The following is a 12,849-nucleotide window of genomic DNA, read 5'->3' as shown; positions in this document are numbered from 1 at the left end:
TCTTTCATCTCATAATTCCTACATGTCTGTAACTTGTTTCAACAGCAAGTGGAATCGGTTTTCCAGCAAAGCGAGATAATAAAGGAGACAAGGCACACAATTACTGGAAGGTGTTTTCTTCTTTGTGGAATTGTATGCCATGGCAATTCATCAGCTGATAAAGGTTTTCTGTTCCAATCTATGCTTTCTAAGCTATTGGTTTGGATTTGAACTGCACAGTCTCTGAATTGTGTTTTATACAATTGTACTTAATAACTCTGGTATATATTTTGCTGCATATACTTGGCTGGCTAAGAGCCATCCTGTCTGTGTTTATGTAAAGTCTGAGCTTGCTTACATAGCTATGAAAAAACATCTAGCCTGCTAATTGCCCACATCAGCCTGTGGAACCAGTATAATTTTGTCCTTAGAAATTCCATCTTCTGGTCTGCCCCATTCAAAGCCAATAAACAACTAGACTTCTCTATTGGTGGTCTGCACCGCAATCCCCCGTGCTAGCAATTACCTCCCGCCCTGCACTCCATCTGATCCCATCCCCCCGGTGCCACCGACTGGTTGAGAGAGAGGCCACCCTGGTCTGACTTGCAAAGGGAGACACCAGACTCTGAAATGTCCTTCCCTGGCCACGGTTGATCCATCCAGGGTGGTCATCCAACCTCATTTGGGACAATCAGGGTATTTTGCTGGAAATTTGGTCCGAGGTCACGGTCAAGTTGGTTTCTCAATGTAAACGCTTGAACTCCAGGATGTAAAGCATGGGAGGGGTTGGCAGTGACAGGGAAGGAGGGAGCAGCAGTGGTGCCCAGAGGAATCCAGGGGAGATAAGCCCCTCGTGCTCCTGAGGCCCAACTGCGATCCTGCCCCTGGATGTAGTGAGACGCCCCCGGGGCCTTCAGCTGGCTACTCCTTCGGCTCAAGCTGGTTGATGGGGGTTTGAACCCAAACATTTCTAATTGATACAAGAGGCATTGGTAGCCAAAATAAAATAATAAGAGTTATTTCCAATCTATTTCCAATCTGCCATTTATAATTAGCTGCAATGGCTGGAATTGATGGAGCCCTGTGTAGAGTGGTGAGACTTAGCATCTTTTTGTATTTTAATTGTTAAAAATAGGATGCTTAGTTAGACATTCTTTATCATGTTGAGAAAGCATTCTTCTATTCCTGGTGTACTACAGATGTTTTTGTTTTTGACAGAAACTGATAATGGATATTATCAAGTGCCTTTATAGCTACTAACCAAAAAAAATCATATAATTTTCCTCTTTTGACCTTGTAACTAATTTTAATAAAATAATTCATAATATTCAACTGCCTATAGATTCCTAAAATTAAACATCCTTTGTCACTTGGCATTGTTCTGGGAATGAATTTGGTAGGTTTAATTCTCTTGTCTTTTATTTAGGAATTTTAAATGTAGGCGTGAGATAGCATTAGTTTTCCTTTTGTGCTATCTTTGTTGGGTTCCATTTTGTGGTTATGCTAGTTTATTATGATGATTTAAGTAGTTTTCCACCCTTTTCTGATTTCTGGAATTATTTAAATAGCAGGGAGATTATCTGCCCCTTGAGAGTTTGAAAGAACATGTCTTAAAAAATATATATCCCATCATAGCATCAACTTTGGAAATAGAACTTTTTCCTCATGGTTTTTCACTTTATACTATGGTTATTGGTCTTTTTAAATTTTTTTCTTTTTAAGTAGATTTGAATAATTAGCAAATATTTTGCTAGAAAACTTAGAGTTTATCCATAAGTTCAATTTCTAAATATTGACTTGAAAGTAGAATTCTCATTTGCTGTTTTCACCTATTCCATATCTTCCATAGCAACATATATAATACTTACCCTCCAACCCCACTCCCGCCTAGGACCCCATTTCTCTGTTTTGGACCCTTAGGGCCACCTCTAAGGGAGGGAGGGAGGTGGCCAGTTACCTCTCTGTGCTGGCAATTGCCTCCTTCTCCATTAGCATTATTTCAGTCACCTGCACTTGGCTGGCCACAACTCTACCATCGTATTAGAGCATCAGCTTCAATGCCTCAGAGTCCAGTCAGGGTGGTAGGCCAGTACTGGGGCAGAATGATTTTATACATAGGACTGTGGTGGCTATGGTTGGGGACCAGGCAAGAACTTTCTTGGGATAGTCAGTTATTGGGGTGGTCAGGAAAGAACACTGTGGGATGTTTAAATGTTCTTGATTGTCCAAGGACCCTCCCCATACATGATCCTCCCGTAGACCTTTGCTGACATTCTCATTGCCTCTCATCCCTTAAGAGTTAGTAATATTTGGGTGTTATTTCATGCAGAAAGACTCAACTAATTTAAAAATGCCAATTGGAAGTGCTATTTATAACTCTGCTTATTCTGTGGAATGAGATAATCTATCCATTTTAACAAAATTTTAGCAATCATAGGGTAGGGAATCTTTTGAGGCTAAAAAGAACCTCATTAAAGACAGTGGAAATAGGTTAGCTGAAAATTCCAATGGGAAAGATCTGAGACAAAGCATGGCTAAGTCCAGCTTAGGTGAAGACTTAGGAGGAGAGCAGAGAGACCCCAATTGTGGAGGTAAGTGCAGGAGATGGACTGGGCCCACGTGGTGAGATTTACCACAGGGTGCTGACAGGAGGTTGTTTTAAGGGCAGAGCCAAAAACAGAATCGAGCTGCGGGGAGAATCAGAACTCAGACAGCTAAGCAAGTTACCAGCAAAATTTCCAGGAAGCTAATTGCCCAAACGAAGATTTAAATCAGATAAGATCTTTTACTTCTGGAGGTGCCCAGGTCTACGTGACCACTTTCCCCAGCAGAGACTTTGTTCTTTGTATGTGACCGCTATCATTTAATAGAGATGCTTGCTCCATTTCTCTCTAACGTATTGTGACTCCATGTAACTCTTTCACCCTCAACAGTGAGTACAACTGCCCTCTGTTATTCTTTCTCAAATCCTCTACCTCCCAGCAGGGTGTCCAGCCCACATTAGGCCTTCACAGGATATTTATGGAATGCCTGGATGGGTAAGGTTGCACTGTCCAATGGTCCTTGGGTTCAGGCCTTCCTCAGGTTCAGTGTGGGCTATTTATTTAGGGTTCCTGAATTCCCTTCACCAGGGCTTCCTTCCCCCTGGTGAAAAATAGAGAAGGAGAAATAGGCCCCTTCTCTGGTCATCAATTGGCAAATTTCTTAAACGGTCTTTTAAAGAAAACATTTAACAGTGTAAATCCCCTCCTGCCCTTACATTTTTCTGCCTTGTCTGTGATCCAGGTTCAGGTTCAGTGGACGTATCCTAGGACTGGCTCTGATCCATCAGTACCTTCTTGATGCTTTCTTCACGAGGCCCTTCTATAAGGCACTCCTGAGACTGTAAGTGTGTTACAGACAATGGGTCCACCCCAGCCCAGTCTGCAGGACAAGACATTGGTCTTGCTGGAACCTCTGGCCTTTTGTCCCTCTTTGGCCCTAACTGCTCCTGTGGGATTATGGCAATTCATGGCTCTGAGTGCTTAGATATCACATATACCCTTAATACCATAAAAAGTCATTTGGAGATTTTATGTAAGAATAAGGGAAGACTCTATTATCATAATGTCATATAATGAATACGAGCCAGTTTGTATAGCTCATAATATTCCAAACATGGCATGAAATCTATTAAATAGAATTGATCTGTGTATCACTTTGTTTTAAAATTATACTTCTCTCCACTTGCCATGGAAAGAGTCCATGAATCAATAATTGTAAATATTTTAATATGTCCTTTTCAAAGGAAAATTATTGAACAAACCAAAAAGTGCCATCAGTATTATTTGAAAGTATCAAAGTCTAATAAGAAGTCTGCGTTGCTTTAGCTAAGGATGCCATGACCTCATCCTGGAAGGAGATCTGGGCAGCACTGGTTGAGTTCTGTCTGCCCTCTCCCTTTGCATTCCCCCAGGCCCTGTGATCTGAGTGACCTGGAGTATCTGGATGAGGAATTCCACCAGAGCTTGCAGTGGATGAAGGACAACAACATTACAGATATCCTGGACCTCACCTTCACCGTTAATGAAGAGGTTTTTGGACAGGTTTGTGTGATGTGGGGCTTGGAAAAGATATTTTGATTTTAAAATATTTAAAATAGAAAAATGAGGGATCTCATTCACTCCAAATATAATTCTTTGGGGATTACTTGTTTTGATAAAGAAGTTCGTGTACTCTTCCTTCTTTTTCTTGTTATGACATGGATCAACTTTACAAAGTTTTTAAAAATCAAAAGCACTTTTTAAACTGTGCAATATATATGTAAGGTATTTCTGTTATCTATACAACTGTAAAAATAATTCTTTACTTTGCTAGCATGCAGGTATTTACTCCTCCAAAGTGCACATATCTCAATCCTATTTAATAATTTTAAGTGTCCTATTTGTATCGGCTAGTATTTATATATGTTTGAATCTTCTGCTCAAATGGGTTACACTTTTATCAGAATGTACCTGTAGCCTAAGCAGGTTTGATTATTGGGATTTTGAGAACTGCATTTACAAAAGAACCCCAAAGTAATGTGGTAATTTTTAAATAGTGTTGTTGTGAAAATTAGGATACTTTGCCACCCTGTGTGAATATGGATGGTATGTTGAATCTATGGGTGAGAGATGTCTAACCTCACTCATAACACTAAAATAAACTTCAGGTGGATCAGAAATCTAAATGGATGGAAACGGACTTGGCCCAGTGGTTAGGGCGTCCGTCTACCACATGGGAGGTCTGCGGTTCAAACCCCGGGCCTCCTTGACCCGTGTGGAGCTGGCCCATGCGCAGTGCTGATGCGCGCAAGGAGTGCCGTGCCACGCAGGGGTGTCCCCCGCGTAGGGGAGCCCCATGCGCAAGGAGTGCGCCCCGTAAGGAGAGCTGCCCAGCGCGAAAGAAAGTGCAGCCTGCCCAGGAATGGCGCCACCCACACTTCCTGTGCCGCTGACGACAACAGAAGCGGACAAAGAAACAAGACACAGCAAATAGACACAGAGAACAGACAACCGGGGGAGGGGGGGAGTTAAATAAATAAATAAATCTTAAAAAATAAATAAATAAATAAATCTAAATGGAAAGACAAAAACAAAACAAAAAAATACTAGGAGAAAATGGAACTTTTATTTTAAATATATGAGAAATGCTGCTATAAATATGACACAAACTCTCAAAATCATAAAAGACTAACATGGTCAACTAAAATTATTTTTTAATTCTGCATGGTAAAAATACATCATAAATAAAGGACAAATGGCATAATATTTAATACATTACAATGTATAGCACAAATGGCTGGTTCCTTCAATATAGGAAGAGATCCCACAAATAAAGAAAAACTGAATAGAAAGCCCAATAGAAAATTAGCAAAGAATATAGATTATTTCCAGAAAAGAAAATTAGAAATGGAAATAAAAGCTATAGTGCAATGGAAGAACTTTTGTCATTGATGTGGAGAAAGTGGCACTGGAGTTTCAGGGGGCAGGGAGAGGGAAAAATAGGTATAATATGGGACCATTTCAGGACTTGGGAATTGTCCTGAATGACACTGGAAAGACAGATACAAGCCATTGTATATCTTGTCATAAGTTACAAAACTGTGCAGGAGACAGTGTTAACTATAATGTACACTATAATCCACACTTAGAGGCAATGCTCCAAAATGTGTTCATCAATTATAACAAATGTACCACGCTGATGAAGGATGTTGTTAATGTGGGAAAGCGTGGGAGTGAGTAGGGAGCAGGGCTTATGGGAATTCCCTATATTTTTATGTAGCATTTATGTAATCTAAGTATCTTTACAAAAATTTAAAAGTATGTATGTATGTATATATGCATGTGTGTGTGTGCGTGTGTGTGTGTATAAAGCTATAGCAAATGAAGCTAATTACAACATCCTGTATTTTGTGGAGGTCCATTTCTGGCTGACAGCTTGGCAGGGCTTTATTTGGGGCTCTTGAGAGGTAAAACAGCAAGTTTAGTCCCAAAAGCAAGACATCAAGTAGTGAGGTGGTTGGGAGGAGGCATTCAGTGACCTTTTTCCATGCTGAGGTTGACTGGCTTGGATTCATTATTGCTGGTTGACATGCACATCTCTCTTTTTTAATTGCTCTGATAGGCTTCAATTTGATTACCTGCTTCTTATTGTTGGGCAACTGGACTACTTATACTGTTGTCAATTATAAACAATACTATGAAAATCTTGAAGTAAATCAGTTGTTTTTTATTTTTGTTTTTGTTTTTTTGGTGTGCACTCTTCTGAAAGTGGATGAAGGACATTCATGATTTTAAAGTTTTTTTTAATACTTCCATATTGCTTTCCAGAAGATGAACTAAGTCACATTGTTCCCTGCAATGCATTTTTCTCACATCCTTGCCTACTCTAGGTTACTAGTAAGCCCCAGTTTACATATTCCATGCCCCAAACAGTCTCTACCAAAATTTTATTAAGATGCAGTGATCCCTAATGTAAATTATAGCCTATAGTTAATATAATTATAGTTTCATCACGTATAACAAAGTTGCCATGCTCGTGCAAAGTCTTAATAGGGAAAACTGTGTGTGAGGGTGGATATATGGGAACACTGTATTTTCTGCATGATTTTTCTGTAACTCTACAATTTCTCTAATAAAAACATTTTTTTTGATTGAGGGAAAAAAAGGAAAAGGCTTCATTTAAATTAAGAATTTCCATTCATTAAAAGACATCATTAAAAGAATAAAAAGGCAATATGTTTCTTTAATACATATATCTGACAAAGAACTCAGTCAAAAATATAAACAACTACTACAAATCAAAAAGAAAAAGATGGACTACCCATAGAGGATGCTACAGCGTGCAGTTTAGATTGATGCCCTCTTCAGGACTGAAGCATCCATTCCCCTTGCCGCTAGGAATGTTGCTCTCAATTGAGTTCCTCTCTGAGAACTACCCTTGACAAAAGAGAACCTTGTTACTCAGTCATACACCTCCACAGAGACAGTCACAACCAGTCACTGGTCGATACTGGGTATGAAGCTTTGGCCCCCTTGGCATCAAGGCTGGACAACTCTGAAGGGTCATGTCATCTGCGGAGCTCTCTGTGGGATCAGCTGCCTACTGCAACTGCATTTCAGTTCAACTCCTCCCTCTACCCAATCCTGCTGCCTTCCCTCCTCCACAGGTGTTATTTAAAGGATTCCTTAATAGACTTCCTACAGGCAAAAATAAAAGGAAATAAAAGCTATAGTGAGATACCATGATACCATTTTTCCTTTATTGGAATATCAAGAATCAAAAAGTTTAACAACCCGGGTGCTAGTTCTCCTGAGGGCTGCAGTGACTCACAGGTTCTATGGTCAAGGCAGCTCTGGAGTTCAGAGCTATGCAGTTGGCTCTACTTTGGAGTTTATGTTCCTGAGTATGATGAAGTTGGACTCAGATATAACCTTTCTACACATGCCTCTTCTGTCACTTTTACTGGACCTGTGGTTGGCATTTGGGTTGGTGTATACTCAGGAGACCTGAATCTCTGAACTGTCCATGTGACACCCAGGCCCTGGGCCTCAGCAGACTTGCAGCTCCTACCCTCTGGTTTATTGGACTTACCCTGGCCAGCTGACAGGGAGGTGAAGAGGGTCAACCACCACATCAGGGAGCCAAGAGTGCCTACAACTGCAAGCAGAATTGTATCCATCATCCATGTGGAATCTAAACCGCCTCTTGATGTAGAGGGGGACTGGACATAACCATCCCAGGTCCACAAGATGGAGGAATAGAGTAGGGATTAGAGTGGACTTACTGGTGTTCTGCTGGGGAACTTTTGTGATTAGTAAGGGAAGAAATTGTAGTAGTGATGTGGAGAGGGTGGCCACGGTGGCTGCTGATGGTTGGGAGAGGGAAGAAGAGATATGGTGTGGGGGCATTTTCAGGATTTGGAGTTGTGCTAGGTAGTGATGCAGGGACAGATGCTGGACGTTGTGTGTCCTGCCATGGCCCACTGGGTGGACTGGGGGAGAGTGGACTACAATGTGGACCACTGTCCATGTGCTGCAGCGGTTCTCCAGAATGTATTCACCGGGTGCAGTGGATGTGCCACAAAGATGGAAGAGTTTGTTGATGTGGGAGAGGTGGTGTGGGTGGGGTGGGAGGTATATGGGGACCTCATATTTTTTTAATGTAACATTTAAAAGAAAATTTTAAAAAAGTTTAACAGTGTTTTATTTGGGGAAGTGTGGAGAAGCAGGCACTCCTGTACATTGTAGGTTGAAGGAAACCTTTTGGTTTGTTCTCTATGAAAGGAACCTTAGTCATAGTCATCCAGATTTCAAATGCACATGCATTTGACTCAGCCTCTATGTCTAGGAATTTGTCCTACAGATATATTCACACCTGACTGAAATGACCCTTGTATTAGGATCTTCACTGCAGTATTGTTGAGAATTGAAAAAGATCTGAAGCACTCTAAACGCCCATAATTAGAGCACTGGTTAAATAAATTACGGACATTCACACAGGTAATAGTGGGATTGTATGTGGCTATCCAAAAGTTTGGGACACCCAGCCCATCAATTTTACTTGTAAATCACAAGCAATAAACAGAATATACTAACAACACAGAAAGACGAGGGCAATTCTAAAACTAGTGTGGATGCATTGGCAAGATCTATTTTTAAGTGAAAAGAGTATGGTGAAGAATGGTGTGTATAATACACTACAGTTTATGGGGGTGGGGCAGAGGCAATATATGTATATTTCTTATTATATGCATGGAATCTCTCTGGAAGGATACAAAAACTAAGGGCTTAAAGAAATTTCTCCAAGGAGGGGAATTGGGATGGATAGAAAGCTTACTTTTCACTTTATCACCTGTTATACCATTTGAATTTTATTCCATGGACATGGAATACATAGCAAAAATTATGAAGTAGATTACAAACACATGAAAATATGAAAGAGCAATCCTCATGTGCATATACTATAGGAACTGAGCAACTCAGAGAAAAGTATAAATGTCCCCAAGGTTTAAATGTGATAAAAAAAAAAAAATAAGGATGTGTTTTAGATCTAAAGTAGTATCAGTTTAAAGCTTACCTATTTCTCTTCAAAAAAAAGTTCCCAAGAATAATGACTTTGGTTTTAGAAAACTGAGGTGTAGCCCTTCTTTTAGCTAGTTATTGGGTGGTAGAGATCAGATAGATCCAAGCAAAGGAAACTGTGGGCTTTTCCTGGGTGTATTTGTTAGAATTGGACTCATATGCTAGTGAAGAAATCAAAAATAACCCTGCTGAAATACCAGAAGTGTCTTTTTTCTCACATAAAAGTCTGGAGGCAGGCAACCCAAGGCTGGTTTAGAAGCTCTCTCTGATGAAACCCTCGGAAGCCAAGCTCCTTCCAGCTCTCACCACTGCCGTCCCCAAGATGGGCCCCTTGCACTTTTGGGCCCAGATGAGAATGGCATCCCACCATCAAGGCCATGTCCCAGCCAGCAGGACAGAGGAAGGCACAGCATCTCCCTTGAAGGAGGCCTCCCCAAAGCAACATGCTACACCTCTGCTTGCACCTTAATTGGCCAGTTTAATGACATACCAGCAACAGAGGTTCTAAGGAATATGGATATTAGGTAGCAACTAATATTTTATAATTGGTCGATATTTTATAATTAGCACTACTGTCCTAAAGAAGAAAAGCTAACCATCAGACTTGTGGCCCGTGAGTGTCAGATATAGACAATAGATAAATATATAGATATATAGTTATTGCTATAAATACAATAGCTAAGTATAGGGCTACTTCATGTCTTGTTGCATTGAGCAATGGGATGAATTACATAAGTGAATTTGAAGTTGACTGAAGCTTACCTCATCCAAACACCAAAACTCTGATAAAAATCTGTTTAATACATTATATATATAATATATATATTATTTATGTATATATACACACCTTCTTGTCTTTGAAGAAATAGAGCACTGATCATAACTTTTCTTGACGACTTAAGCTTGTTGTAAGAAACATGTATTTCCATACAAGTGGTAAGGCTCTGTGTGCTTCTAAGGTTTTCTGTTTGCTTTCTCAAGGTCAGCCACTGATATACCTATATGTATAAACTATCTTCCCACCCTTTGCTCTTTATTACATCTGGTCTGGAGTGAGTGGAGAAGTTGGAAGTTGCTAAGAATTTCCTCTAATTGAGTTTGGGGGGATCAAGTACATGGCTGTATTGTAGGGACATTTTGCTCCATTATTAGGAAAAGCCAGGGGTATTTTTCTTTTATTTCTTGAATTAAGGTACCATACTTCCTCTCTATAAAATGAAATATGTAGCTCTTCTAAGGTGCTTGATAATCTGCTTAGAACAATTGAGAGGTTTTTTCCAGCAGTCTCCAGAAAAGGCAAAAGATTTAAGGAGGCAATATTTTTGGCATATAGTTCATCTTCATAAAAGTTTTATTTCTCATGGGGAAATGAACTGAGTTGGGCAGCTATCTTGACCTTCCTGTTCTTCTACAAGGTGACAGAAAGGGAGTTGAAATCTGGAGGGGCCAACACCCAGGTGACAGAGAAGAACAAGAAAGAGTACATCGAGAGGATGGTGAAGTGGCGAGTGGAGCGCGGTGTCGTGCAGCAGACCGAGGCACTGGTGCGGGGCTTCTACGAGGTGAGGCCCGAGCCTTGTAGAAGAAGATGATTTGCAGGTTGGGAACATTCCTTACTGAGCCTCCGCTCCCTGGGTTTTCTATGGGCAGCAGCAACCCAGATTTGGGTTGAGAGGAGAGGAGGAACCAAGGCTGGCAGAGTGCAAAACTCACCTCAATACAAAAAGTATCCACTTGGGGTAGATGGATGACAGGTCAGAATGAAAACATCCAGCAGCATCTCCTTTAAATATGTATGCTGGTGGTGCTTACTTTTGTTCAGTGAAATTAAAATAAGTGACATGGGGAAGCAGATGTGGCTCAAGCAATTGGGCTCCCGTCTACCATATAGGAGGTCCAGGGTTCGATGCCCAGGGCCTCCTGGTGAAGGCAAACTGGCCTGTGTGGTGAGGTGGCCCATGCAGAGTGCTGCCCCATGCAGGAGTGCTGGCCCACATGGATAGCTGGTGCAGCAAGATGATGCAACAAAAAGACACACACAGGAGAGATAATAAGAGATGCAGCAGACACAGAGGAGAGATAATAAGAGGTGCAGCAGCACAAGAGAATGACTGCCTCTCTCTCACTCTGGAAGGTTCCAGGATCAGTTCCTGGAGCTGCCTAATGAGAATACAAGCAGACACAGAAGAACAACCAGCAAATGAACAGAGAGCAGACAATGGAGGGAGGGGGGAGAAATTAAAAAAAAAAAAAATAGGTGACATGAAGGTGCTGCAGAGTGTTGCCCTCTCTTCCTAGATTTTATTCATTATAAGTTTAATTCTTGCCTCATAATCCATGCTGGGGTGGGGAATCAAGAGGACAGGACAGTGGCTAGCCTTCCTATGCACAAAAACAACCTCCTTACATTTTTATAGATTATGAAACAAGAGGCAGTAAACATATTCTCAGGGCTTGGTTCTCACAAGATTCTCTTCCCTGCCGTAATGGAGAACAGCTTCGACTGATGTTGTCCACCAATGGTTTGGTGAAGGGGTGGTCCCCATCACACATGTCCAATTGTGCCTGGTACATTTGGCAGTGAGATTTAAAGCACAGAGCACAGTGTTCCTAACGAACCCAGCAGGTCCTCACAGATCTTCAGAGGGAGGAAAGAAGCAAAGAGAAATATAAATGTTTCAACATATAATGGCCATCTTTAGAAAATGAGTCATAATTCTGTGTGAAAGAGAGAATACATTTTTAATGAAATGGTAATACCAATAGCTACTAAGTGGCTAAATACCTAAAGTGATTTGGACAACATCTTTAAAGTTGGCAACCTGGAAACAGAAAGTCGAGTTAGGGTCATTTGTAACACCATCCTGAGAGGGGGTATCATACGTAGCAAAATGAGTGAGACTTTTCTTCAGTTCCCAGCTCATGAATAGGTTCTGTTCTAAAATGTTTAGGTCAAAGGTTTTAAACTTAAACATGATGGCGCACTGAAAAAACGAAGTTATAAATGATGGTCTGTTTCACAGCTTACCCTTTACCCCACCCCCAGAAATAACACCATTCACCCATGTGTTTGGACATGTTTGGTGAAGCAGAATTTGTATTTCAGGTCGTCGATTCCAGGCTGGTATCTGTGTTTGATGCTCGGGAGCTGGAGCTGGTGATTGCTGGTACTGCCGAAATAGACCTGAATGACTGGAGGAATAACACAGAGTACAGGGGAGGTGAGCTGGCAGGGCTTGTGAGAACACAACTCTCGCTAATACAATTCATCACAGTTTGAAGACCACAAAGGACTTGGCCTTACTTCAATACATGTGCAAAGCAGGTGCTTCTGTGCGCCTTTCTCCAACTTCCAATCTGAACTTTCCTGCAGGTCACAGTAGTCCCCATTCATAGCATCTGGTCTAACTCGGTTTAGGTGCGTTATAGAGAACACCCATCCACCGGCCAGCTGCTGAGCTAGGTTGTTTGCTGGCAGGGAGGTGTCACCTGCTTCCTTTAGAATTGGAGCCCTCTTTGCCTCAACACGATCCTGGGTTGCCGCAGCACAGTCCTAACTATGGTCTCTGCTGATCTAATTTCTACCCCTCCTAGCTATTCACCTTGCACGCTGTCTAACTCATCTTCCTGAAACACTATTATCAGTGTGCCACTTCCCCACTGACAGAACAATTTCTTTATTACTGATATAAGAGCCTCAAAACCCATTCCTTATATAAAATGAGAAATCCCATTCAATCCAATAGAGAGTGAGCTAGATGCATCA

The 12,849-nt window shown here is 41.2% G+C and overlaps 1 protein-coding gene across 5 annotated transcripts in view; it reads left to right on the top strand.

Annotated features, from left to right (window-relative positions):
• The window catches only part of HECW1 (HECT, C2 and WW domain containing E3 ubiquitin protein ligase 1), a 442,767-nt gene that overhangs the window by 420,967 nt on the left and 8,951 nt on the right, over nucleotides 1-12,849 (top strand). For all 5 annotated transcript variants that reach the window (XM_071215076.1, XM_071215075.1, XM_058296745.2 and 2 more), the window contains 4 exons: nucleotides 3,265-3,363; nucleotides 3,935-4,064; nucleotides 10,499-10,645; nucleotides 12,190-12,304. In XM_071215076.1, coding sequence (XP_071071177.1) covers nucleotides 3,265-3,363; nucleotides 3,935-4,064; nucleotides 10,499-10,645; nucleotides 12,190-12,304 — 491 coding nt within the window. The remainder of the gene's footprint in view (nucleotides 1-3,264; nucleotides 3,364-3,934; nucleotides 4,065-10,498; nucleotides 10,646-12,189; nucleotides 12,305-12,849) is intronic.

Source organism: Dasypus novemcinctus, chromosome 5 (assembly GCF_030445035.2).
Source record: "Dasypus novemcinctus isolate mDasNov1 chromosome 5, mDasNov1.1.hap2, whole genome shotgun sequence".
NCBI lineage: Eukaryota > Metazoa > Chordata > Mammalia > Cingulata > Dasypodidae > Dasypus > Dasypus novemcinctus.
This window is presented reverse-complemented; position numbering and strand designations above follow the sequence as displayed.